The sequence below is a fragment of the Leishmania braziliensis genome, chromosome 36 (genome assembly GCF_000002845.2).
Source record: "Leishmania braziliensis MHOM/BR/75/M2904 complete genome, chromosome 36".
In the NCBI taxonomy this organism is placed as follows: Eukaryota; Euglenozoa; class Kinetoplastea; order Trypanosomatida; family Trypanosomatidae; genus Leishmania; species Leishmania braziliensis.
In genome coordinates this window covers 768805-796075 of record NC_009327.2, presented here as the reverse complement: position 1 = coordinate 796075, position 27271 = coordinate 768805, and the positions used below count along the sequence as shown (strand labels likewise).

Below are 27271 nucleotides of genomic sequence, written 5' to 3'. Positions count from 1 at the left end.
GGACAGAACTCGAGGCAGGCGCCGTGCTCCGATGACCGAGTCGGCGCGGTGCTGTACCTCGCGTGTCTACGGCCGCTTCGCGCCACGCGACGGACCTGTGAGTAGCTGGAGGCAGAGTGGAGTTGAGCCCATGTTGTATGGCAGAGAGTGGTTACGGTGAAAAGAAAGGCCTTTTCGGCACTTTGCCATTCACCCCATTCTCACTTTCTGTCTTTTTCCTCTTTTCCCCCTTCCCTTCTTGTGCCTTCCCTGCATGCCGTGGTGCCGGCTGCACAGCGGGGGCCCCTCGTGTGAGTTGTTCTGTTGAGGGGACCGCCAACTATATTGGTTGCGCTTTTTTGTTGAGTGAAGGCGATGGTGACGCAGACTTAGGTGCGCAACTCGGTACTCTTGAAGCTTTGTTCGCTGCTCCTCAGCTCAACGGTGCGTGCCTCGTCGTTTCGGCCTCGCTCTGTGTCGAGCGTGCGGACCTTCTGTTTCCTTGCTACGGCTCTTGTGCTGCTGCGTGTGTGGGAATAAAGTGCTCTCTCTCCTGCTTAACAAGTACTTGCTTCCATACACTGTCCTCGCACGGTCTCTCTTTCTCTTATATCCTCCCGCTCAAGCTAATCTCTGCCCTGCTTGCACAGGGAGCGGGACGGTCCTGGCGCTGCACCGCACCATCTCGCGCAACGGTGGCGCAGGCTGTGCCCCTGCTTCGCTTTGTCACAGTGGCTCTGCAAGCTACTGCGATGGAACTGTACCACACTAATGATGCGACGAGGAACTTCACGCTGAGGGGAACTGGGTCGTCGAGAGCGCGGGCGGTTGCGCTTGTGGCGGCCCACCTTGCAACACACATGGTGTCTGGGTCGGCGCTGTTGGTGGATGCTGAGCCCCTGCAGCTGTGCAATTCATCAGCGGTCACACTGTTGCACTCGTTTGCGCAGTTCTCCGAGGTGTTCCACACTGTGAACGGGCTGACGATGAGCAATTTTGTGACGTGCGTGGTGGCTGTTACTGTGCATGTCGTCGTGGCTGCGCGGGTGAACCCCACGACGGCGAGCCTGCTGTATCGCCTTACGTGTTGGCTGCTTGCGTCCCTACGGTGCTGCAGAGCCTGAAGGTTGGCGTTTTTTTTCTGTGCGCGTGGTGCCGCATGTTGCACCGTGCGCGCACTGAGCAAGGGCCAGGCAAAGAGCCATTCCTTCAGCGACGCCGCCACGTGCGAGGTGTGTGACAGGGGGATGCCTAGGCGCTTTGTTGGTACTGAGAAGGTGTTTGGTCCACGGAACCCGTGCGAGCGAATACCTCCGGCATGTCATTCCAGTGCCATGCCGGAGGCGTTTGTACTCTAGGCGGAGTTTGCTACTGTGAAGTGAGCCTCTTCTGGACGAAAAAGAAAAGGGAGCAGACGATAGGAAGGAGCATAAATTGCTCGGTGGAGGTGAACCAAGGAAAGCGTACGACATATAGGCACGCCGAGCTGCTGCTGTTCTTCCCTTTCTCCATGTGTCACGACCAGAATCGTGCTTGGTAGCGGTGGCATCTTCAACCAATATGCCCGATAAATTGGTCGAGTCGCCAAGCTGAAAGAGTGTGGAGCAATTAGGAGGTCTAAAGGGCAACACAGCTGCCTAGTTTTTCTCGTCTTCCGTTCCCCCGTTACCTCTAATTTGAGGTCAATGCAGCGATGGTGTTGTTTATGTGGTTTTGCTCCCCTTCAACGCCGTTTCTTTTCTGCCTCCACGTCATTCTTCTCTTTCGAATCTCACTCTACCTAACCACTACCTGTTTAAGCACCTCCGCGTAGCTCTACTCAAAGCTCTCTCTCTCTCACACACACATACACACGAAAGAAAAACAAAACACGCTTACCGTCTACCCTTCATCTCTCATCAGTGCCCGTTTCTTTTTTGTTTATATATATCTATCTATATCTATATCTATATATATAGATATATATTTACACCCCTGGGGAAAGGGAAGCGTCCAAAAAAGGGGGGAAGGTACCGATTTTTTTTTTTTGCTGCAGCCCTTCCCTCTCCCACCCCAGGCACCCGCGTTTGCGCTCTCCGTCAGTCTTCTTTTTAAGGAGGGATCCTTAAAGGCACCGCCACAACGGCCACCGCACCGTCACATCCCCTCCCGTACTTCATCCCCTCTTGCCTTCTTTCCGCTTGTTGCCTTTTTAGCCCTCAACATTGCGACCGCTATCAGTACTGTTCAGTTCCGTTCTACCACTCTCTTTTTTTTCGTCGCTCTTCTTCTCTCTTGCAGCCCCAACACAGCTCACGAAAAGAATACGCCATTTCAGACTGCTCAGCTTTTTCTATCTCCGCTTTCCCTACAGCAGGCCCATACTCTTCAGTCCTCACATCCAGACCCAGACACACGCACACACTGACGCACCACTTTCTTCCTTTAGAGAGCTGCAGTTTTCATCTTTCCCCTCTCTGCTTGCGGTAGTTCTGTTTCCCTCCCTCCACTCGTACGACCTACTATTATATTGCGTTGTCTTGTTTCTGCTCTACCTTGATCATTTCCTTGTCGTTGCTCACTTCTCTCGTGTGTTCATCGTGTTACAACTCCGAGGGAGCCTCAATATCACAGAGATACACACACTTTGGCTTTCCCCTTCCACACATAGCGCCTCCTTAAAAGGCGCTGTGTGTGTTGTGTCCCGTGTTTACTTTCACCACTACACATCTTTTTTTTTTTTTTTTGCAGTCCTCATCCTCTGGTGCGTTATTTCTGGGTGTAGTTGGGTTATCTTTTCCCCCATTTCTTCTTTCCCTTTGTCTCCTACCATTAGTGCAGGGAGGGTCGCACTCTTTCCCCCCTTTCTTGGAGTGACGTGGATTGGATGAAGAGGTCAAGGCTTAGCGTTACGCGTCGACACCTGTGCTCGACACTGCCTTCCCCTTTTTCTTTATGCTTTTGGCTTGGGATTTTATGATCTTTCACCTCAACTACCTTCAGCAGGAATTGAGTTAAAGTGCCACCTTCTCTCCCCCGACTGGTCGCGAGACGTTTCTCCCACATAAGCACTCTCTGAGTGCACCAACTTCTGCTTGTGTCGATTGAAACCGATGGCGTCTACTAGCGTTCCTGCGATGGACTTTTCGTGTGCCATCTGCCTCGACATCGCCACAGAGCCTGTCGTCACCCGCTGCGGCCACCTCTTCTGCTGGGAATGCCTCGACCACTGGCTGCACAGCGCGGCTGGCGCGCCAGAATGTCCAGTTTGCAAAGGCCGCGTCGATGAGCGGATGAGTGGCGACATCATTCCCTTGTACGGTAAAGGCCGACAGCCAGCAGCAAAGGCGGGCAGTGACCAGGGCACCACCTCCGCACCAGCGACGACGGCGACATCCTCGACATCCGCCAATAAGAGTGCTACGTCCGTTGCTGACCCGGCACAGAGGGCATTTTTTAGCCGCCCTAGTGCTTACAGTTTTGCCCCCGCTCGAAACGCACGCAATGCGGCGCAGGGGTCCTCACAACACCATCAAGAGCCAGAGCAACAGCAGCACCACCCGCGCCCAAGTGCTGATCGTGCGCCGCCTCACCCCCGCCCGCAGCAGCGTCACCAGTTTCAGAATGTCCATATAAATCGCGGTAGCATGCCGCTGACCATGGGCAGTGGCATCTTCTTTTTCAGTGGTGGTACAGGGGTGCTCTTCTCTATTCTCATTGTGGCGATATGGACCCTGTACCACTACGCGCCGTGGCGTGAGTGGGCACAGGTGTCGGCACGCTGGTTCAATCGCCTGCGTGGCCACCCGGAGCCGACGAACACGAGTCAGGCAGAGCATGAGGCGGCAGCGGACAGGCCGAACCAGGCACGGACGCAACCAGCTGCCACGCACTCAGCTTCCGCAGTTCCTTTGACGGAGGACCCTAACGACAATGCTTCACCGCCACCGATCGTGCGCCATTTGATCATCAGCCTCTTTCTCGTCTTCATTTCGATTCAGCTTGTGGCGTACATGTAGACTTTAATGTATGCTTTCATATATGTGTGTGTTTGTGTGTGTGCGTCTGCGTTTCTCCTCCACACCTAATTTCTTCCGCCTCGTTACGACCCTTTTGGCTCCACAACGAGAGATGACACGCGAAAAAAAAGTCCTCTACGTGCGCTGCTGAAGAAATAAAAAATGGAGATGAATACGCGATGTTTTCCCTCGTGGCAACACTGAACAAAAGGGAATGAAGGACAGGGAAGGGGAGGAGGACAGATACTGCATGAATAATCACCACCGTGCTGGATAATCGCAAATGTCGCTTGTCCAAAAATGCGAGTGGAAAAGAAGCAACGCATGAGTCTCTCTTTTTTTTGTTGTTCAATTTGATGGGTCCATAGTGTGTATCTTTGCTGAGTGAGCGAGTAGCTGATCAGACGCCGCTGCATTCCTCTCTCATTCGTTCGCCTTTCCAAAATGCTCCGTGGCGTATGAGCACCATATCTACACGGACATGAAGGGCGAGCGTACGTTCTCATTCCCGCTCCTCTTTGTGTGCTCGCTTCGCAGATCGTCTCTGCGTCTTGACACAGATACCCTCCTCTATTTTTTCTCTTTCCACGTCTACTTCAACTGAACCCGCCTACCCTTTTGTTCTCTTCTCATCCGCCACCGCATGCTGTTCCTCAGCTAGTCTGGTCATGACTCGGGGAGACTCGGCACGATCTGTTTGCTTGTGCTTCAGGTGTACCGAAGAGAAAAACAGAGGGAGGGACGAACAGTTTGAAGGATGTGGGAGAATCAAAAAAAAAGGAAAGACATGAAGAGGCGGAGGATAGGAGGTTGGCGTCACTGTCGTATTGACTCTTCCGTGGCTTTCTTGTGCTGTTTTTCTGCGGCTGCTGCTATCGATGCGCGCCCTGAGCAAGCGAATGGGGCCAATTCAGCCTTTTCCCCTTTTTATTCACGTGGCTCTCAGACCCACGTGTGTTTTTTCTCCCTCTCTTTCCTACGTTTTTTCCCTTTCAAGCTGGTCGCCGACTCTGCTACGTGAGGCAGACACCCCACAATGGCCATGAGGGGCACCGGCGCATCTCTCACTTTTGGGGCTTTGCATGTGTTGGGTAGCAGACGAGTAGGGACGCGTGGTTGATGTGTGACAGTTCCCCTTGTGCGTTCTCGTTTGTCATGTTTTAGTGCTCTCACTTTTGTTGAGCAGACGCCTCCCTCTTTTTCACTCTAGGTGCTGCTTCTGCTATTGTTTGTTTTTTAGTCTCAGCAGTGAACATTTCGTGTGTGTGTGTGTGTGTGTGTGTGCTTGAATGCACACCACTTTGTGCATGGGCCTGTGTGGTGACTCGCCCATCTCTACGATTATCTGGTCTTTGTCTCCTTCTTTCACTGCTGCGATGCTCCGTTTCATGCTTTCCTGGTCCGGACGAAAAAAAAAAGAACAATTTCACACACCCAAAAGCGATTACGTCGTTAGTGTCACCTCTTTGCGCAGCGAATCTTGTTGACCTCTCTTAAGTGAGGTGGTGGCGGGAGGTGTAGCTGCTGAGACTGCGCAGGAATTGTGCTTCGGCCTCTGTGAGGACGCCGCCGCCTCGCCCTGTACCTGCCGTGGGCGAGTCGTCTGGTGAAGGAGCTGAGCGCTGAGACGAAATTGACGTGGTATGGGTGCAGTATAAGGCTCTCCAGCCTCCTTATTCAACCATGCACACATGCAAACGTCAGTACGCAGTCAGTTAAAGGAAATGAAGACGCTTAGATAGGGAAGGGATGTTCACTTACAGACACACACCCACGTACACACAGGCAGAGGCGTGTGGATGCGTCTTGGAAGTACTGAAGAGAGGATGGAATACTTCTCTAAAAGGTGTCGGACTAGCGTCTCCCTCAAACCGTTTCTCCTCATTCTCGTGTTCGCCTAGCCCTATGTGAGACGAACTCTCTCTCTGCTTGTGCGCATCGGACGAGCACACCTCGTGCGATGGCAGGCAAAGCAGAAAAAAAAGCAGACATCAAGAGAAGTTGATTCTCTTCTTATTTCCCCTGTATCTCTCCTTTTATCAGTGTATTCACACCCGTCGCGTCGTTGCGCCAGTCTATCCTCACGCCATGCTGTGAGCATGGCGTGTACCTCTCTTTATATGCTCTCTCCCATTCTGTCTACTCTTACACCCTTAACTTCCTCTTTCTGCCTGGCTTCTTTTCCCCCCTTTCTCGGAGTCTTCTACCACACATTATTGTGGACGTGGTGTATTGACATGTATGTGTTGGGGTGGGTGTCATGCTCATTACTGCCTGGTCAAACTGCCAACCTTGGGGTGAACTGGTCACAACTCGTAATACCTTCATGCGCTTCCCACTGGCCACATAGTCCTTTCTCGTTCAAGCAACATGGCGAAGCGTACGGTGAAGATGGGCGTGATGGGTCGCTACGGCACCCGTTACGGTGCAAACCCGCGTAAACGTGCGAAGAAGCTTGAGGTGTCTCAGCACGCTAAGCACTTCTGTTCCTTCTGCGGTAAGTTTGCGTTCCGTCGCAAGGCGGTCGGTATCTGGCGCTGCGACGGCTGCAGTAAGACCGTCGCTGGTGGCGCTTACACCCTGAGCACGCCGAACAACAGCACTGTCCGCTCCACAGTCCGCCGTCTGCGTGAGCTGGCCAAGATCTAAGGCGGTTGTGAGGCGAGAAACGTGCCGCCACAGAGGACGCGAGGCGGGGGGAATCATCCTGTGCGATGGTGGTGTTACCGCTGATGGTGGTTGCACGAAAACTGAGGAAGGAATCCGTGTTGGGTCTGTCTGTGCGTGTGTGCTTCACGTATCACGCGTTCTTTTCCTTTACCCTTCTTTTAGCGCCTCTCTTCCCACGCTTGCGCGCGCCACCGTTCTCTGTTTTGCCACCAGTTGTTTAGAGGACGTCCCCTTTGCGTTTGCTCCCCGCTTGTCTCCGTGTGTACTACGAGCAACGACACAAATTTTGTGCTTTTTCCTTTTTCTTTTCTTTCTTTCCCTTTCGTTTTGTTCTCTCTCAGGCAAAGCAGAAGGGGGGAGAGAGAAAGAGAAACCACAGTAACACCAAACTAAAAGAACATGCAGGGCCCATGCGTTGATCTCTGAGACCCATTCTTGAGCGATGCAAAGAGATGCCCTAGCGGAACGCGCGGGTAAGCGCAGCTGTGAGCTTTGGTAGCTGTACCTTTAGGATCCCCTCATTTCTTGCCATCGTTGGGTGTTTGTGGCGTTCACATCGCTTTGTACGTGTCTGCCATGATTTCCCGCCGCCGCTTTTGCCTCACGTACCTGCGTGTCTATCTCTATTGTCAATCGAAGCGCACAAACGAAAAGAGCCGCCAAACATGGGACACACGTAGAGTGCTAGGGCGCGCGCGCGTGCGGTGTCCGATGGAGAGTGCATCCGACTGAATCAGCAGTTATGTAGGACACCCCTACTTGTTCTTCCGCTTCACTTTCCCTTTTCTCTCTCCCCTCTCTCCTGATATCTTTTCTACGGCACTGTGTGCGTCGGACTGTCAAGCAGTTGTCGGTGCATTGATTTCTTTTTTTTTTTTTATTTGCTCAGCTGCTCGTCACGAGTGTGCCGGTGTGTGCGCTTGTGTATATCTCGTGTTGCCTTCTTTCTTTTCATCGGATTTCCCCACGTACTTCGTGTTTCCTCACTCTGCCCCACCTTGGTCTACGCCCGACCCCTTGCTCTCAAAGGCGAAGCTCGATTTTCCGCCTTGCCTTGAGCGCACTTAAGGGAACCGTACATCAACCAGACATCGCATTCGATCGAGGGCGTGCCAGCCAGTGTCCTTGCCGGCATCGGTGCACATTACACTCCTCCCGGTCACTTACTACCGTACTTCACCTCTCCTGATTGCAGGAGGCAGACCAACTCACAAGCACTTAACGAAAAGACGCGACGAGCTGCTGCCCCTTTAGGCTACGGGGGCTGCCGTGATAAAATCGCTCGTGTTTCTTTGTTTTCTTCTTGCATTTTTCGCTACACCTCTTACCCTCCTCCACTCCATTTCTCTGTTTCGCCATCCCCTGAGCGCTTTCTTACCTTGGCTTCCTTTCCTTCATTTTCTTAGCGTCGCCTTGTCTCCTCATTCTCCATCCCCTCCCCCTCCCCTGCCATCTGTCACCCCGCCGTCGGATTTGTTTTTCCGCGCTACTCAGAGTTTTCAAATTCGGAGAACGCACTGAAAAGCATTACACTCACAGCACCATTTTAGAGTAGAAAGAGAGAGAGCAACGGCGACTAGAGGACAATGCAGCGCAACAGTACCGACCAGAGCGCCTTCAGCACCATCTCCCAGCTGCGCGATGACATACGCAAGCCCTACCAGATAGCGGACACAGAGCAGACAGATACAACCTCCCCCAACAGCAGAACCATCGACCGCCTGAAAGAGACGAGCGATCCGTTTGTGCTTGGCAGGGAGAAGCTAAGTTCGCCTGAAGGCGGCTTAATCGAAGTGGAAAACGCTGTCACCCGCGCAAAGGACACAGAGATCGAGGTGGCCGCTTTGCGGGCGGAGAAGATGCGCCTACAGGCGATAGCAGACAGTCACCGCAGCAAAGCCGGCGCTACCGGAAGTGCTGCTGAGGCTGAAGCATTTGTCGCCTACGCCAAGGAGCTGTCGGAGCTGCATGACCAACTTGCACTCTCTCGCATTGTCTTCAAGGCAGTTCTCGCGAAGAGCCTCGAGGACATCCGCGACGAGCGGCTAGGTCAGCAGGACAGGCGGTTCATCGATCCCCAGTCATGGGAAATGAAGAAGGGCGTGCTGAAGCGCGCGCTGCAGTCACTCCGCAGCAAGACAGACCAGTTGTGTCTCTCGGCAGAGACGTACCTGGATGCAGATGAGGCGCTGTTCTTGGATGTCATGGGCCTGGCGACCGAGGCCGCCGATCATGTCCGTCGCGGTGATGCTATGCGCGAGGCGCGGGACGCAAAGCTGAAGGTGTTCTACGCCGAGTGCGCCAAGCTAACGGGGTGGTGCCGCCAGCAACTGACGAACCTGGAGGCGATGCAGGAGCCTGATCACATACAAGAATACTGTGCCACACTGGCGGACAACTACCCGACCATGTCGAATAACTTTGCCGTGCTGCTCGATAGCGTGCACGAGTACGTTCGGGCAAACTTGGTTCCCGTGCACAAGGCACTGCTAGAGGCGGAGGAGGTGTGGCTCTACCTGCAGGTGTCGACCCTGGAGCGGCTATCGAAGACTCTCTTCGAGATCCATCCCAAGTCACCTCTCGATGTGGAGGTGAGGAAGTACATGAGCTACCCGGAGCATGCCGCGAAGTTCCTGGAGGACTTCGAGCGCTGCGTGGCCGCGCAGAGTAGCCAACAGGGCGAGGTTGGCGAGCTGGACACCATTCAGAGAGAGTGCCAGGAGGTGCGTTACGAGCTCTGCGGTGAATTTGCCGAGTTGCCCCGCGAGGTGCAGGCTTTTTCGCAACGGGCTCAGGCACTGCGGCTGGGCTATCAGTGCTTCCGCGAAGCAGTGCTGCACCGTCTGACCTACGTGAGCCCGGTTGCGAACACCGTGTTAGAGTCGAAACGGCGCCAAGATGAGTTCGACGACTGTGTGCGTGAGCTCAAGTCGTGGGCGGCAGAGGCTTCTCATGGCGAGTCGTGGAGGGATATATATAGCAAAATTGTAGAGATCAAGCAAATGATCAAGAGCGAGCAGAGCTCCCTGGAGAAGAAGAGGGAGCGCGCGATGACGTCGACCCGAAACTAGTTCAAACCTTGAGAGGCAAGAAGCCGATTGCAGAGAGACGCTTACATGCGTGATCATGTGTGCGTGCGTGTGCGTGCGTGCAGACTTTCTCGGAAGGAGGGACAAGGAGGACCACGAGGCAGGAGGTGAATCGTGCTGCCGCTGACTGTGTTGTGTGTGTGTCGGATATGATTCGTCTTGTGTTTTCTTCCGCGTTGTTGTTGTCTGGGTTTCCTCTCGCCCGTGTGGCTTTCGCGTTGTCTGCCTCTGTGTGCATGCGCCGTTCTCTCTGATCTCTACTTTCGGGCAGTCTTTTCAATCTTTTCTTCTGTTCTTGTCTATGGTCTCCTCCGTTACCTTCCCAACTCTTCAGTGACACACTGACACATCAGTCATGGCGGCGTCGAGCTGTTTCTTTGGCGCTGTTGGTCTCTCGTTTTGGCTCATGGGGTTACCGATGAAGTGAGCCCCGAGGCGTGTGTCGGAAGGAGGAGGGAAATACTTTGGAGCTGTGTGGCTCCTTTTTTATTTTCTGACTTCTCCCGGCTCGTCGAAGCTCCCTCATGGCAGGCGGGCCCAACAGAGCGCAGCACTTTCGGTGCTCGACTGGAGGAAAAGCGCTGAGGGGTTTTCTACTTGCTTCCTCGACGACGTCCACGCCTTGATTCAGAAGACGGTGTGAAGTCGGTACTCGCAACAGCATCGATGGCGCCAACCATCCTACGAGAGCGGCAAGAGCGAACAGAGTAGACTCAATGTCATGCTCCATCGACTCCCTTTCACCTCACTGACCTCACCCCCCCTCCTCATGTCTGGTTCACAATTCTGTGCTTCTCTCTTCGGCGACTCATGCTCTGTGCCTCCCAACGGGGTTTCACTCACTCTGTCTTTCACGCATTCCTTTTCCAGTTGCCACCCGTGCGTGAGCCCAACACACGAAGCAATACGGCGTAAACCGGGGAGACTACGCACACCATAGTAGCACTGTCGAGGAAAGTGCGGTGGGCGCTATCTTATCTTCCGCCAACGCTAATAACTCAATATCTCTACTAGGATCCGGGAATAGGACCCCCCCCCCCCCCCCCCCAGCGAGAAAAAATGCCACCCAAGACAGGGGCAGCTGCGGCAGGCCGCAGGCAGAAAGATAAAGACAAGAAGGGTGGTGCAGGAGCCGCGGACCCGGTCGAGGAGCTGCGCAACATGGAGGGCATCCATGAGGTTCTTGCCAAGGCGCAGCAGCTGCGCAACTACTTTCAGGCAGAGCGCGATAAGGTGAACAGCATGTGGGACATCACCAAGAAGGAGTTAGAGAACAAACAGTTCGGCCTGCAGAACGCCGAAAGCGAGCTGGAGGAGCTGGAACGCGAGCATCAAGTGGAGATGAAGGTCTACCAGCAGAAGGTACGTCATCTCCTGTACGACCAGAAGGTTGCTGTGAAGCAGCTGCGCGACGAGAGCGACGCGGTACTGCGGCAGGCCGAGGCTGCGCATAGGCAGCGGATGCACCAGCTTGAGGTGGAACGACAGCAGCGCATGGCTGGCATGCAGTCTGCCCGTGAGACACAGGAAAGTCGGATCGTGGATCAGCGTGATGGGCACCAGTACATGCTCACGGTCACGAAGCGTCGCAACCACGAGAAGGAGCTGGCACGACTGCAGGCCTCGTACGAGGCGAAGCTGAGTACGCTGCATGAAGACTTGGAGCTTCGGCGCCGGGCCGAGGTTCAGGATGCGGAGGAGCGATACCACCTCCACATCAACCATCTTATCCAGCAGCACGAGGACAAGTTTAATGAGATGAAGACTTACTACAACAACATCACGCGCAACAACCTTGAAATCATTCAGTCCCTCAAGGACGAGATCGCCACCATGAGACAAAACGACGAGCACAACGAGGGACTGATGTTGGAGATTGAGAAGGAGAACGAGAACCTCGCAGCACCGCTGGAGCAGTTAGAGGCGGAGGTGGCGGGGCTTCAATTCAAGAAGCAGCAGCACATTCAGGATAAGCAAAACCTGCGTAGCTCCCGTAGCCGATACAAGGTGCTTCAGCAACAGCTATGCACGCTGCGACAGGAGAAGGAGATGCTGGAGGATCAGTACAAGAGTGTCTACGACGAGCGCGAGGACCTGCGCACGAAGTTCGAGTTCGCCTTGCGGGAGGCGATGGATGTCGTAGCCGAGCGCAACAACTCGCTGCAGCAGGACCTGATCGAGGCGCACGCGCGGCTGGAACAGCGCGACGCACAGCTGGAGGGCGTTCTGCGCGCCATGAACCTGGAGCCAGCCGCAATGGAGCTCATCTCAGACGAGATTGATATGGAGGTGCAGAAGAAGAATCAGACCATCAAGGACCTGCACTTCGAGATGCGCCGGCTGGAGAAGAAGATGCACGCCATAGTCGAGGAGTACGAGCGCCGCTGTTGTGCGGTGGGCATACCACCGCTAGACCGTGCGAGCGTCGTGCAAGTCTAGAGGAGAGAAAATGGGCGACTGAAGAATGGGGAAGGTGAGCCGCTGAATGATTGCGCCTTTGTTAGGCCACCGCCTTGTGCTTGCCGTTTGAGTTCTCCGTGCACTCGTTTGTCGTCAGCGGTGTGCTCCGAGGGTTACGTGTGTATAGGCAAGTCGTGTGATGTTGTTGCTCTACTCTTACCTGCTCTCCTCACGTCTGTTAATGCTTTAGCAACCCTGGCCGAAGGGGAGGTCCGCCGCTTCATCTCTTCTCTGCCCTTTCGGTGTACAACTCGCTTCTCCCCCTCCTCTTTGTGGTTCCTCTTTAGGAGCGTTTCCATTTTCCTCTGCGCTGTGCCGTGAAGCCTGTCTGACGTTCTTATGTGAGATGTAAATAAGTTCTCGTTGCTGCTTTTTTTCCTTTGTGTGTGTGTGTGTGTGTTCGTTGCTCTTTCGTGGAGGGAGATCGCAGCTCATTCTTCATCTCTCAAAGAGTGCACCCCCTTCTCCCCAAGCAGAGGAGCTTACCTATCGCTGACTGGCGCGCGACTTTTCTCCTTGGAAGGCGCCTCGGGAAAAAAAACAACGGAAGAAACCAAAGGTCATGTGCCCACTTCCAGCCTGCTTGTTGCATGCCAGATGTTGGCTCATGCGTCTGCCTCAAACACATTTTCTTCTCCTCTTTGTGCGCACATGTTTGTGTGCGTGCGTGCGTGCTATGTCTTTCTGGCACACAGGGTTAGCGCACATCATGCCTCCCTCACTCTTCTTGCTTTCCTTGCCCCCCCCCCCCCTTTCGCCTCTCTATTCTATGTAGACTCGTCTCATCGCGAGCAGGACAGCCATCTGATGGAAACCACATGTTGAATCCTACTCACCTACAAACGCTTTCGAGCGCACAAAGCAACACGGGCAGCTGCTCCTGTTTTGCGCCCAACCCTGCTAAGTCTGTGACTGCACCCCTCCTCCTTTCCTTACCTTAGTTCCTACTCGACTGATCCATGAAACGGTGTGACGCATCTGTTCCGTCTTATCGGCTGCCTGCTGCTTCTACCAGTGCGAACGCCACTCCGACCTCACTTGCTACACCACCGGCCATCAGCACAGTGTGCGTAGATGTGCGTGAGCTGCTACGCCACGCTGCTGCTGCTGCCTCGAAGGATGGATCAGCCGATGGGCATGCCGCCGTCTGTGATGGGCAGCGAGACACCACTGTTGCCCTGCCCGCTGTACCCTCGCGCTCCCCCTGGCAATCGCAGGGAAACCTGCCTCCAGGTCCCACGGAATCGATCTTCTGGTCACCGTCGTACCCGCCGTATGGCGGTTTTGTCGTCAACAGCGGACCCCCTCCGCTCTCGCCGACCGATCCCACTATTCTGCACTCCATTTTAGGAGAGCCCTCCGTGCGAACTACCCTTCGGTCTGGCTTTCGTCGAATGCCAGGTTTTACGGGTAGCCCTCTGGTACAGGAGCCTCCTACACGGCGGACCTCTCCGAAAAGCGGCGCACCTGCACGACTTTCCACGGCGTCTTCCGTGCGGCGGTCGTCGGTGGCGAGCACTCTCCCTCCACCAAATGATGAGTCGCCCATGTGTGGCGCGCCAGTGCGCACCGACGGCGACATTCAGGCGAACAAAGTCGACACGGCCACTTCATTCTCGTCGTTGACGGAAGAGGACGCATCCCCACCGACCCCGCTGCTGGACGCGTTGGAGAGCTTCCTGAATGAGGAGGGGTCAAGTTCTGCCGGTGCTGCGGCACCCACGGACTTGTCGCTGACGGCACAGCGGACGATAAAGAGAATTCTGGGGCAGCTGCACAGCTACGCCAGCGGGTTCGCTGCGGTAGAAAAGAGGAAAGCGACCGAAGTGCCTACCGGGTCCTATCGTGGGGGCGTGGCCGTGTTGCCGGTCCCCTTCCGTCAGGCGGCGCTACGCGCCAGTGCGGCGGGGCCGTCATCAGCTGCTTCGTCGCTTCCTTTTAGTGGCGCCTCTGCACATGAGATGAAGGGTACTTCTGCCAAAGCTGCCACTGCCGCACGGCCGACGTCGATGCAGTTGTGGAGGCTGCGCCCGGGACTTTCTGCGTCCACCTTCGGTAGGATGGACACTTACCCGAAACGACCTCAAGGCGCCGTACAAGCTGTCGTAGCGCCACAGCGGGGACTCGCCTACGACAGGCTGCACGCCGCCGCCGACCGCAGCACAGTTGCGCTTCGAGAGGTGAACCAGTCGCCCTGTCGTACCGTACCACCAGCCTTTCGCCGGCATCTGGAATTCGCCGAGGCGGCGCCGACGACGCGCCGACCAAAGCGCAAGTGATGACGACTCACGTATGCATGTATACTACTGTGCTTCCTGGCACATCGCACACCGCCGCACCCACCTCCTGCGTGCGTTGCCCACTATTGTTCTTCCTTTGGAGCCGCCTCTTCGCCACCTATTGTGATTTTGTCTTACATTTTTGTCCCCTTTTTTCTCCTCCTTCCAGCCTTTCGTTTCGAATCACCTCAATAGTGGCACTTTCTCGATTTGTTTCACACGGCCCGCCACAGCGGTGAGCCGCCCAAACTCCCGCCTGTGATGAAGCGTTTTTCCACAGGTCACGGAGAGAAGAATAATGGAGAGCACCAGCGAGCTTTCTCTGCTTCATTGTGCAGGTATGTGTGCGGTACCACATGGGCCACAGAGCACGTGTGTAACGACAGGGGTAAAAGTGACAAAAGTAGCAGTGTTCATGCAGCACGCACAGGAAAAGCTGCATCACTAGCGTCGACGCCATCTGCCTGTTGGGTCCAGTAGCGGTCAAGGAAGGCCCAGACAAGGATGCTCTACGACTCGCGTTGCTCTCTACGCAAAGCGAAGGGGGGGGGGAATTCAGTAATCAGAGGCTGTCTTCCGTTGCTGGAGATGTCTTTTTCCCTCCCCCACCCCTTTTCCGTCACTATATCCGGCTTTTTTTTCTCTCTCTCTCTCTCTCTATGGCTACCGGCCATCATATTTTCACCTGCGTCTCCTCTCCTCTCTTCCTCTCCCTCATCACAGGTGTGCATGCAGCACACGTTGAAGGCGAAGTCGACGACTCTTACGATCTCACCACTGCCCAATCATTGGTATCCACACACAAACACCCGCACACGCACAACAAAAGTGAATAGGTGTGGTCCCCTTGTAGGCGGATGTGTCGGGTGCCTGTCGTCGTCTCTCCCCTTTTGGTTTCTCTTGTCATTTGGGATTGCCCGGGTTCGACTGCAACTTCGATCTCTGGCACGACGCACGCAGGGCACCCCTTTCCACAAAAACGTCTCAGCTGGGGGCTCTCCTCAGGTGTATCCGTTTCGCCTCTCACTAAAGGAAAACAGAAGGAAAGAGCAGAGTAGATCGTCCGTAGCACCCAGGACAGTGAGGAGAGCGAATCGAGAGAGTGACACAGCCGCATAAATACACGCACACAAAAAATAGATAGACAAGGGAGAGAAGGAGGTTTAGTTGGTGCTGACGATAGAGCCCTCGCCTCCCCTCCCCCAGCCCCTTGCGCACGTGTGTGTGTGGGTGTGTGCATGCCTGTGTGCCCTACATTTTTCTCTTTGTGTTTTTTCTTCTTCGTGCTCTTTTTTAGTCGTGCGCCGTTCGCTTATTTTTTTTTCGCCTTTGTTCCTCGCCTTCTGCGCGCGCTGTGCTCTGGAGACGGGCCCTCCACCACCCCACATACATACATCAGACGGACAGCGCCAACGCCCGGCGTGCTGTGGCAATGGTTCTGAATTTGTTCTCCGGCGCGGCGCTCAACGGGCACGGCAACACGCACCGTCGCGAGCGAGCGGCCTCCTCGCGCAGCAGCACGGGCACGGGGCGCCGGCTTCAGCAGCAACGTCGTCAGGCAAGTAGCAGTGCGACAGGCGATGCATCCGTGCAAGCGGAGGGTGCCGGGCAGTCCGGATCTGGAGTCCACAGCGACATAGCCGACGATCGTGTGCTCTTCGACAACTGCGTGGCGCAGGTGCAACGCCACCTCAAGACACACGCTGACTCACCCAGCACACTCCATACCCTGGCTTCCTACTACACCAAAACAGAGCCATTCATCGAGGGCCGGCCCTTTTGCGTGGCCCTGAGCTACGCCACGTTCTTGTTTCACATGCAAATGGCCCGGATCAGCGTTGCGGATGTGGAGCTCTACGTGCAGCTTCTCACAAGCATCTTGGCGCAGCTAACCGAGGATGATCAGCTGCACCACCCGTTTGTGCAGCAGGTACTTCGCGATCATGTATTTGGTCTGCCGTCGCCGACCTGCCGCGGTGCAGCCCACAGCGTGGTACTTTTGTCGCCGCAGCAGTACCGCGCCTTTGCGACCATGACCACTGCGCTCATCTCCCTCGCTGTGGTGCCCCTCAGCATTCTGTACCAGTTCCAGGACCGACTCGAGACATACTGTGAGTGTGCCTCGCCGCTGGTGGCCAACCGCGCACTGGCGCTCCTCGTTCAGACAGTGGGCGAGGTGCGCATGGACGAGCAGGTCACTGCACTCCAGTATGTCCTCAAGACGAAGCCGGTGAAGATGAATGTAGACTTTCTCCTTGCCTGCTACGAGCGGCTGAAGCGTGCGGTGATGGACCCGGCTCACGGACCGACATTCGGCCGTGCCCTCTCCATCCACTGCAGCGAGCTCTTCTTGCGCTTCCGCTCCCCAGTGCGGCGCGACTACGTGGAGCGCTTCCTGTACCCAAGTTTGTGCCACAGCGACATGGCCGGCTTCTTGGAGATACCTGCGACTCGCAAACACCTGTTGCACGAGCTGCTGTCGCAGTGTACGCCTGGCATGGGGACCATGAATCCCTTCTACATGTGCCTCTGCGCTGTCCTGCAGAGCTGCTTCGACAACGAGACGGACGGTGCGCTGGAGACGGTGGCACTCATTAACTGCCACATGCCTCACGCCGCGTATTTCATGTCCACCCTGGCTATTGACTCGCACATGTCTGTGCCGATGTTTGCAAAGGTGATGATATCGCTCGCACGCGGCGCCGGGATGGCCATGACGGGGCGTGAGACGCCTGACGAGGTGGCCGCCTCGATCAACGAGAACCGCACAAGCGTGTACAATGTGCTCTTCCTGCTCCGCGAGGTGGTTCGCAGCTGCTCCATCACCGCCTCTCGCCGAGCCATCGACATGCTCAAGGCTCTGCGAGTCGCTGTTGCCCCGAAGACGATTGAGGCGCTCGGCAAGCTGTCCAGCGAGGCGTTCGAGGCCTTCAGCGACATTACACTCGATCCGCAGCTGCTGTGCGCGGAGCTGGCGATGGTGCTGCATCAGGACCACATCGCCGAGGCCATGGATTCGGCAGTAGAATACTTCCGAGACGCCACATCGAAGTGTCCGCACTGCGCGGCGGCGCGCAGCTCTTCACTGCTGTGCCCCGTGAACGGCACGGTGCACGTCGCCGGCCAGTCGTCGGCCAGTCGCGTGCTATCAACTCTGTCGGAGTGCGCTGGCGCGAAGGCGGTGGAAGAGAGGCTCATCAGCTATCTGCGTGATCCCACCCTGCAGATGGAGAGCTCCGTGCACTTCCTCATCTACCACATCATTGCGAATGGCGGGCAGCACCGTAATACGCTCTTCGTGGCTGTGGAGCCGTACGTGCGCAGCACATTACTGGCCCTGGTGAGCGCGGACCGCAGCGGGACCCGCGGGCTTGTGAGCAGCACGCTGAAGGCAAATGTGCTCATGCTGCACGTGAAGCTTGTCACGCTCCTCTCCTCCTCCATCGACCCATCGTACCTGGAGAGCATCTTGAAGGTTTTCTCAGAGCTGAGGGTGCGCAACAACCACGACGCACTCGCTCTGTGGTACATGGGGAATGTCCTCCTGCGGCAGCTGCGCAGCAACCTAGAGCTGCTGCCCACTGACCCCCAGGAGAACAACTACTGCGTTGCCTTCCCTGGCTGCGCGCCGGCAAGTGCGACGACCGCCAACAACGCGCAGCTCGTACTGAAGCTGCTGCACCGCGCTCACAGCTTCAGCCCTGAGATGCACAAGCTGGTTGGTTGCTGCGTGTGCAAGCTCATCCAAGAGTTCAACATGCAGGCGCCGAACATCTGTAGCACGTTGCTCTCGCCTTTTGGTTTCTTGCCAGTGGGGCTCGAGTCACTCAACACGTTCGCTCTTCCCGTAGGCGCTGGCAGCACCTTCTGGAGCTTTTTTTTGCAGCAGATGCGCAGTTCTGCGCCGGCACGGACAGCGTTCATGGCAACGCTGGCCAAAAGCCTCTCGCGACGCTTCCGCATTGCGTCGCCAATCGAGGCGCTTGCCCCGTATGGGGTGGAGCCGACTGGGCACCTGTTCGTTATTATGGTCTACGAAGCGATGAAGCGCAACCCACCACTGGCGCGCGTACTACTCTACATGGTGTCGCACTGGACGAAACAGGCAGGTCACCCACCCGGCAAGTTCGCGTGCCTGGTGTACGCTTGTGTGCAGCTCATTACAGTTGTGGTCGACCGTGCCGAGGGTGCGGCTGCCGCAGAAGTGGAGGCAGAGACGCCGCAAGATCGGCAGCAGTTCGACGACGCCGTGAAGAAGGCGGTGCGGGTGCTAAAGAGTCAGCAAGCGCGCCTTGACAGGCTGGAGCCGACCGCGCGGCGCGAAAATGTAGAGTTCTTCCACCTACTGCGCCGTTTGCAGCGCCGCGTGCGCCGGACTGTGGCTGCCGCCTCCGGCGAGATTGTTGTCGGCGACGAAGCCGCAGAGGAGTACAACGACTACGATGGTGCTGTCGACGGCAGCTTGGATGCCAGGCGTGCGCGGCAGGACGGCACCACAGACGCGGTGTACGCAATGCAAGAGCTGCAGAATGCGGCTGACAACAGCGTGTTTGATGACTACGCCGATGATGGCAACCACGAGGATGACGGCGCTTACGGAAACGATGAGGGCGCCAGCGAGGCTGCTTCTCCGAACCTTGGGCGTCCTGCGCAGGCGGACAGCAACGTCGGCCGGGGGGAGCGCACAGCTGCCCCAATGCGGATGCGCCATTTGCCGCAGGACATCACCAGTATCCTCCGCTCGCACGCAGAGAGCAGTGCCAATCAGAGCGGCAGGGACGCCGCCGGCATAGAGAAGAGGCCAACAGCCTCTGTGAAGACGTTTTGTGAAGCGAACAATCAAACGGACGCCGGGGTTGCCCCGCATGATGGGAATGACAGCGATGCAGAGATGCTCAATCGCAATGGCGAAGCCGGCCACAGCAGTGCGGTGGCACGCGAGCCTCGTACTCGATCGACATCTCGTGGCGTGCAGACGGATGTGTCCCTAACAAGCCCCGCGCCGCCTGGGCACGCTTCACAGCGGAGTGTGGGCACGTCACCGTTACAGCCGGCGGGTACCTTGTCGCACGTCTCGGTGACGCGACGCGACGCCCCGCAACAGCCCTGTCGCGCACCTGCCGAGGTCGGCTCCGCCCCCGCCGCGGCCCCTGCCCACACTCCCTCCTCCTCCCTCTATCAGCCACAGCGCTCCCACACACGGCCGCCTGAGGCGGATGGTATGCTCAACGAGTGCAGTCAGACGCCAGCGCAGCGAGGATCAACCTGGCGGGAGCCGGACCTGGCCGACTACGTCGACGGTGACACTACCCCAATCGATGACTACACCGGCGTGCCGCAGCTGCAGGCGACTGCCACGAATGACGGTATTGTGCTGCCCTCTGGTATGGTGCTCGAGTACCTACGCACCCACCAAGGGATGGACTCGCTTCGGCACGAGCTGAGTCAGTTCGACCAGCAGTGGATGATGCAGCAGGTCGCTGAGTACGTGTCGAATAACGGTGGCGTAGTCGGCGCTGCTGGTCCGTCGTCGGCTCTTAGGGGCGGTGTGCCGTCTCTGCAGCTCGTCACAGTGGAGAGTCGCGCCAACAACTACAGCCGCCCGCATGCTGATCCAGCTGAACTTGGACCGAGCCATACGGTGCGCACAGAGGTGCGTATGGTCGGGCCCGCTACGTCCTACTCACGACCACCCACTCAACAGGGTCACGCGCGTGTCGTGGCAGCAGCGCCGGGCCTGCGGGAGGAGGAAGAAGTAGACGTGGTGGACGGTGAGCACCCTATTCGCGCCGTCAGCGGCCCTCCAGGTGACGGCAACCGCGCCGGCTGTGCGGGCAGCGATGAGGCGAACAAGCGTCGACGTGTTGAGGCTGGCGAGGGCAACCCGACAACGCCGCTGCCACCGCCAGTGTCTCCCACAGGCGCTTTCCGAGGTCGCAACTTTTTCTTGAACCAATGTACGCAGCAGGAGGTGAGCTCGACGCTGCAGGACATACACTACCTGCAAAGGCAGCAGCAGGCGAGCATGTCGGCGCTGACCGAGGCCCAACGTGCGGGTGAGACCGTGGAGGCAGCAGACGACGACGAGGTACCGCGCAAGACACTGCACCAGGGTCAGTCCTCTACTGGCGTGGCGAGTGAGGGTGTGCCGCCTGCAACGCCTTACGGACAGGTTATTCTTCCAACTTGGATCGTGGAGCAGCGCAATGACACCGCTATCCGTGAGTTGCGGCAGGTGATGGGGGCTCACAACCCCAATGACGTTCGACTATCGGCAAGCGCGGGCAAGCGCAGCCGTATTCACGGCAGTGGCACAGGCGATGGTAGCGGCAACAGCGCTGCGTGGTGGGCTGAGATGAGCTCCGCGCCGATGCCCAACTACGCTGCTGACCCCCAGTACTCCATGGAGCTCTTTTAGAGCATTGTGGTGAGCCGTGCGAATCTGTTTGCGAGCGGCTTCGTGCTTTTCTAACGATCCTACTCGATGTAGGCCTGCATGGCGCACTCGCTCCGTCTCTCTCTCTGTGACTTCTCTGACCTCCCCCCACATCCTGTGCATCTCTCTGCTTCTCTACCAACGGACTGGATGCGCGGATGGAGGCATATAGGTGCGTTTTGCTTGTTTTGATAGATGCACTTTTACGCCTTTTCTTTCCTTTTCTGACTAGCCGAAGGCTCGTTCATAGACCCACGCGCACCTCTGCAAAGGGGAGGGGGTGAGCGAGAGAGCGAAGGACTGTGGGGACACAGCACGCTTCTCTGCCGTGGAGGGACCGTACATCGTTTGGTCTCTTCATTCTCTTTTTTTTCTTCTCATGTTAGACGCTCTCCTCTTTGTCCTTGTCCGTTTACCTGTGATGCACCCATGCGGGCATCGTCTCTTGCTGCAGTAGACACACTAAAAGGAAACAAATAAACAACCAACGGGTCGTTGGAGGACTTATCATTTCTGTGGCGCTGCTCGCGTATGCGCTGCGAGAAAGCGCGTGCACCGCTGTTGCATAGGCGTCGTGCGTCTGTATGCGAGGACCTCGTTAAGCTTCCTGGTAATGGGTGAATACTCACTAGACAGGAGAAGCTCAGAGGTGATGCGTTTTGGCCCTACGAGAGGGCTGTTCTGCATAGGCCTTTCGCGGCGGTGACGGCCCATGCTTACTTTTTCTGTCTTGGTTGATATTTTCTCCGGTAAGATGATGGTCGCTTACGGGGTGGCGATTGTGGTGATGCGCATCTCATCGGCTGACTACCTTCCCTTTCGCATGCATAATTGAGTACGTGTGTGTGTGTGTGTGTGTGTGTGTGTAGGGCGCGAGCTGTCAGGAACACTGTGCAAGTATAACGGGCTGTGGATGCACACCATCTCTACCAACTCCCTCACACGCTTCTTCTCGCCACACCTTCATTTCGCTCTTTTCTTTTCGGGCACTGGAACTCGACCCCACACGTACGCACGCACGCATCCCACGGAAACTAACTTCCATCTATACGCCGGCGCAAAGGTGGCGGCACTTGGGGCTTTTTTTCGTTCTGCTAAAGCCTCGATTTTCATCGCGTCTCCCCTCCCCTAAGTGGCACCGGCTTTTTCGGCTCGTTTTTTCCCTTCACCTGTTTACGTTGCCTCCTGCTGTTGTATCTTTTTCGACCTGAACCGACGAATGCACACAGACACGCACACACTTCTGTCTTCGACACGTACGCTCACACCTGCGTAACCGAACGCTTCCTCGCGCCGCCCCCCACACAAACAAAACGCTCCTTGACGTGTTGCACTTCGCCCACCCACACACGCTCTCATCGCCCCCCCCCCCCCCCCCTTTTCCCTCTTTTTCTTTGGCTTGTCCTTCTATTGTTGTCTGTTGATGCCTCTCGCTAATAACTGCGGTGAAGTTGGACGTGAAAGATGGTTCTCTTTCTCAGATTGCGACTTGGTGTCGTGCATGCGCTGTTGATTGTGGCGGTTGTGTGTAGCCTACATGCCGCTTCCATCGTGGCTGGAGAGTCACCGTTGTCGAGCTCCATTGTGTGCACATGTCGCTGCTGCTACCAGGGTGGGTGCAGCGCGCTCACGAACGTATCGTGGGTCATAAGCTCCTGCAATGAGTGCACCACTAAGATGTGCAATGACTACATTTCTCGCCAGCATGTGCGCGAAGAGACAGCGCGCCTCTTCGAGGGGATTCAAGGTAAGCGTCCCTTTAACGGCACCGTGGTGGTACAGGAGTGCAAAGTTATTGCTGTGCTGGAGGCGTCCACGTGCACGGAGAAGAGTTGCAAGCGAACGTCAACCATCAAGGCGGAGTGCTACGATCGCAATGCACCTCTCATCAAGTACTCCATCATTTCGTTTGTACTTATCACGATCTTCGCTGTCATCTTCGGTATTATCAAGAACCACATCCCAGCTCTCCAGTCCTTGAACGAAAAGTACTTCAACTACTGACGGGCGTGGATGGAGAAGTTGTGGGCTTATCCTTGTGTGTCTGTGCGTGTGTTCCTTGCTTGTGTGCTTGTCTGAGCGTGTACACGCATGACGCAGTCGCCGGTTTCCGAGCTGGAGTTCTCATTTCTTTCTCGTATGTGCTATTGCCTATGCAACAGGCTGTGCTGCATCTTGCACACACACACACACACACACATGCACATACAATGCTGACGCGGACACGCATGTCCTTCTGGCAGTGCTGTGTCCCTTCCCCCCACTGCACGCAGTACTCTCTTGCTGCTCACGGTTGCATTGATTCTGGTGTTCTTTTGATCTTCTTTCCTCTTGTGGCAACTATGCAGCTCGCATCGACACTCGATGTCTTTTCCTCATTCACCACAGACGTTCTCCGCACTGAGACTTGTAAGCTGTGGTATGGGCGTGTGTCGCGGTCCACCAGAAGCAGGTGAGGTGCCAGAATGGGATAAATAAATGCACTTACAAAATGTGGTCCCTGTGGGGGCAGGCAAGGGGTCACCATGAAATGATGGGGGCCATACGCCTCCGCCGCCCCCCTTTGCCATTTCCCTCTCCATCTTTGGCGTGCGCGCTTCTGCCGCTGAAGGTCGGTCACGGCACGGGGAGTTCGCCGTCGCTCCCTCCCTATCTTTGATCTCTGATGCCGTGTCAAGCGACATGCACTCTCTCCACCGCCGTCCTCCTCCTTCGTCTATGTCTCCTCCGTGCGGCGTGGTTCGCTGCCTTCAGGCCTTCTTTTCACGTTTCACAGACGATCTCGGATACGCTGTGTGCGAGCGCTGTTTGTTTGCTTCTCCGTTCTCCGCATTTCTGCACTGCTTGAGTGGCTCGCTTCTTCGCGCGCGCGTGTGTGTGTGTCTCAGCTGTGTGCGCTGGCCGTGTCTCTGAGGGCACATCCTCTTTTTCCTCTTTTTTTTCGTGTGCTTTCGTCTTGGCAACTTGCAGCGTTTCTCCGTCGACGGCGCGTGTGAGCGTTGGAGAGCATCGGCCGTTGCTCATCTTTCACAGAGAGAGGGCATCGCTGTAGCGGTACAAGAAAAAAAGGCCAAAGAGAGTCCCACATCCCAACAAGCCACACGTCACAGAGGGAAAACACATTCACACGACACCATTCACGCTTTAGTTCGTTGCCATGCAGCGCTACTTGATGAATACGAGCTACCTGCAAGGGCAGCTCAAATCCTTGTACGCCCTCCACAACAAAACAGTGACTGACTACGGCGAACTTGTTCAAAACTTGAACAAGGAGTGCGCCATCTTGTGTGATGTCATTCCAAGCTATCGCATCTCCAGCACCCTCGAGGGCGAAGATGGCGGTGGGCAGCGAAAACAGAAGGAGGTGTATAATGTTCAGAAGCTCGAGCACGAGATCCTCACGCAGTACACCCACTTTCTGCAGCTGCTTCGAAAGCTCTCCCGCAAGTCGCACCCCGAGCAGCAGGCGCTCGGTAGTCGCCTATGCGCGCAACTCGTGAAGAGCTCTGCCCCGGAGTTCAATTATGCCGATACACTGCTCTCCCTGGCGATCGACTTCGCCAACTGCAAGTCGGTACGCGTCGCTCAACCGTGCCAGACGGCCCTCTCAGAGCTGCTCGATGGCCAGAAGGTGTCGGACACCACGGAGCACATCGTAGGGGCACTGCTGCGTATCGTGCGGAAGCGTAGCTATGCGATGAACCCAAAGCTGCTGAACCTGCTGCTCCACGTGCGCGTAGCCATGGTGGACGTGCACCGCGAGGACTTGGCGGAGGAGAAGGCAAAGAACAAGCGTTTCAAAAAAGAGGACAAAGAGTTGGCACGCCAGATGCAAAAGTCCAAGGCCCGACGCGATCGTGCCGAGATCGCGGCGAAGCAGACTCGCATCGTGCACCGAATCTTTGTCATCTATCTGCGTGTCATCGAGGCGTCCAAGTCATGTTTACCGGTTCATCAAACGAAGATCTTGGCGCCGACGCTGGAGGGGCTGGTGAAGTTTGCGCCACTGGTGAATGTGGAGCTCTACCAACAGCTGATGGAGGCATTGAAGGACTTGGTGAAAGGCGGAGGCGTATCACGAACACGCCAACGCATAGGTAGCGCCGAGGGCGGCATCGACAGCAAAGATGTTGATGACAAGGACGAGGAGACAGCGGTCTCGGTGACCACGCGGCTGCACGCGCTGGTGGCCGTGGCCACACTGGCGCAACGGGACGCCACCGCGACTGCCTCGGAGTGGCGTGTCGATCTGAGCTACTTTCATGAGGTGCTCTTCCGTTGCCTTGGCGAGGCACTCGAGTTGCCATCGGCCGAGTCGTCGTCCTCAGCAAAGATGACGCGCGAGGAGGCACAAGAGGCCTCCGACGGCGACATGGACGAGGTGGCGTCGCAGGGGTCGACGTCGTCTGCCGGGTCGTTGTCGTCTCAGGCCTTCTCCATTGCCCAGTCCATGGCGCAGGGAACGTTTGTGCACCAGAACGCGAGTCGTGAGTGGACCTTCCACGTCGGTCTCGTGCTGCGCGCCGTTGACCTGCTGGTGCTTACGCAAAAGCATCTGCCGGTCGCGCGTGTGACAGCCATCCTGCGCCGTCTCATGCAGGCGGCCCCGTCGTGTCCGCCGCACATTGCCATGTCCATCCTCGCGCTGTGCCACCGCATCGTGCTTCGTTACCCACTCGCAGGGGGTGTGATTGTGGGGGGCAGCGACAACGTCATCGCCGGCCGTGGCGCCTACAACCCCGAGGCACTACAGACTGCCTCGGCCAACGCAGATAGCTCTTTCACGTGGGAGCTGAGCTTCCTTTCGCACAGCTACCACCCGACGCTGCGACAGGTGGCAGAGACAATGTGCAAGCATTACCACAAGGTATCCAAGTACCAGCATGGGCAAGCCCCCATCGTGACGAAGCAGCTGGATGCGCTTGGCCCGTACGAGGTGATGGAGGAGTACGATCCATCGCTGGGTGATTTCAAGCCCGCCTCCCCGCTGCCAACCGCCTTGAAGTCGGAGGTGCGGAAGCGACAGCTCGAGGAGGCGGAGGCGTATCGGGCTGCGTGAGGATGAAGAATGAAACGAGGCGTGGTTTTATGGGCTGCCAAGTGTGCTTATGCGTGCCTCTGCTGTTGTTGATGTCGGGTGTCAGGTGCGCTGGCTCGCACGCCAGCGTGGACTTGTTTTTTTTTCTTTGCCATAGTAACTACGCTTAAATGACTCGGTTTAAGAGATGCTCGCAGCGCATCTGCGATGGTTCGCTCACCACAATGCGTCTATTGCCTGCAAAAGAAAGAAATAAACGGCCCTGGTCGCGAATGTCTGCCTGTCTATGTGTGGGGCACGCGCCAGTGTGAGTTCCATGCAGCTTTCTTGGCTGGGGAAGCGACCAAATTTATTCGTGCCTTGTCGCGTGCGCGCTCTCGTGTGTGGGGTGTTTTGTGCCCTTCCCGCTTCTCGCCGTCTTGTTGCTGCTGCTGAACCGACTGTGGTGCTTCTACCAGAAGTGTAAGGGGCGCTTCAAGAAAAGAAGGAAGCGGTATTGAAGCCAAGGAATGGACGAAGCGTGATAAGTTGGCAATGCGTTTCTGAAGCAAAGATGCGTACTTGTGAGGTGGTTGAGACCGGCAAGACAGTGAGAGGCCACAGCTGCAGTCGCGAGGTCTACTGCAGCTGTGTTCGTGTGCGTTGTGCAGCTTGTTGCCCACGTAGCAGGGAGGGCCAAACCGAAAGAGAAGGTGACAAAATTCGCTTTCTTTGACGTTCTCCCCCTTCATGTGAGCTTTCAGGACACGCTGTAAGCTGTTTTGTTTTTCTCGAGAGCCTCCACGCTGTCTCTTTCACGTGCGAGCTCACGACAAACATTCGACCTGCGCAGATGATGGTGCGCTTACTAGGCTTGAGGCTTCTGTATCAGGCTCTCTCGCACCCCCCACGTGAGGGCGAAAGAGGTTCAGGGGGCGAGAAGCGCTGGTCATGTGGTGTGGCGGTGACAGCATCATCAAGTCGTGAAAACCACTTCTGCTCCTCCTGCCGACCGCTCCCCTTTTTTGACCGTTGCACTGGGCTTCGTTCCTCCTCTTCTTGAGAAACGTATGTGCGTGCTGCTCCTGCGGCACCCTCCTGTTTCACACCCAGTCTTTCGAACGTGCTTCTCTCGTCTAATCACTCTTACCTTTCCCTCTCCCGTTCTTCTCTGCGCTGATGTGACGTACCATGTCTTGGTAAAAGAGTTGTTCTGGTGCTGTTCACGCGCTTATCCAACTCTACTGAAACGTTGCGACGGCTGTCGACGTTGTGGACGTCGAGGAACGCCCAATGGCAGGGACGGGGGAACAACAACAACAACAAAAGGAGCAGCCATCGGA

General features: G+C 56.4%; 8 protein-coding genes across 8 annotated transcripts; all 8 read left to right on the top strand.

Moving 5' to 3' along the window:
- Window positions 1-3071: 3071 nt before the first annotated feature.
- LBRM_35_2140 (conserved hypothetical protein) lies at window positions 3072-3977 on the top strand (the record flags this gene model as incomplete). The annotated part of the gene is made up of 1 exon (XM_001568784.1): window positions 3072-3977. The coding sequence occupies one exon, from the start codon at window positions 3072-3074 to the stop codon at window positions 3975-3977; it is 906 nt and encodes a 301-aa protein (XP_001568834.1).
- A 2370-nt stretch (window positions 3978-6347) lies between these two features.
- Window positions 6348-6626, top strand: LBRM_35_2130 (60S ribosomal protein L37a; the record flags this gene model as incomplete). Its single annotated transcript, XM_001568783.1, has 1 exon — window positions 6348-6626. One exon carries the CDS (start codon window positions 6348-6350, stop codon window positions 6624-6626), a length of 279 nt encoding a protein of 92 aa, XP_001568833.1.
- Window positions 6627-8233: 1607 nt separating this feature from the next.
- Window positions 8234-9718, top strand: LBRM_35_2120 (conserved hypothetical protein; the record flags this gene model as incomplete). The annotated part of the gene is made up of 1 exon (XM_001568782.1): window positions 8234-9718. One exon carries the CDS (start codon window positions 8234-8236, stop codon window positions 9716-9718), a length of 1485 nt encoding a protein of 494 aa, XP_001568832.1.
- Window positions 9719-10795: 1077 nt separating this feature from the next.
- On the top strand, window positions 10796-12175 carry LBRM_35_2110 (putative T-lymphocyte triggering factor; the record flags this gene model as incomplete). The annotated part of the gene is made up of 1 exon (XM_001568781.2): window positions 10796-12175. The coding sequence occupies one exon, from the start codon at window positions 10796-10798 to the stop codon at window positions 12173-12175; it is 1380 nt and encodes a 459-aa protein (XP_001568831.1).
- Window positions 12176-13155: 980 nt separating this feature from the next.
- LBRM_35_2100 (conserved hypothetical protein) lies at window positions 13156-14475 on the top strand (the record flags this gene model as incomplete). Its single annotated transcript, XM_001568780.1, has 1 exon — window positions 13156-14475. The coding sequence occupies one exon, from the start codon at window positions 13156-13158 to the stop codon at window positions 14473-14475; it is 1320 nt and encodes a 439-aa protein (XP_001568830.1).
- Window positions 14476-15907: 1432 nt separating this feature from the next.
- On the top strand, window positions 15908-20893 carry LBRM_35_2090 (conserved hypothetical protein; the record flags this gene model as incomplete). The annotated part of the gene is made up of 1 exon (XM_001568779.2): window positions 15908-20893. The coding sequence occupies one exon, from the start codon at window positions 15908-15910 to the stop codon at window positions 20891-20893; it is 4986 nt and encodes a 1661-aa protein (XP_001568829.1).
- Window positions 20894-22375: 1482 nt separating this feature from the next.
- LBRM_35_2080 (putative endochitinase) lies at window positions 22376-22915 on the top strand (the record flags this gene model as incomplete). Its single annotated transcript, XM_001568778.1, has 1 exon — window positions 22376-22915. One exon carries the CDS (start codon window positions 22376-22378, stop codon window positions 22913-22915), a length of 540 nt encoding a protein of 179 aa, XP_001568828.1.
- A 1153-nt stretch (window positions 22916-24068) lies between these two features.
- On the top strand, window positions 24069-25970 carry LBRM_35_2070 (conserved hypothetical protein; the record flags this gene model as incomplete). The annotated part of the gene is made up of 1 exon (XM_001568777.1): window positions 24069-25970. One exon carries the CDS (start codon window positions 24069-24071, stop codon window positions 25968-25970), a length of 1902 nt encoding a protein of 633 aa, XP_001568827.1.
- Window positions 25971-27271: the final 1301 nt, after the last annotated feature.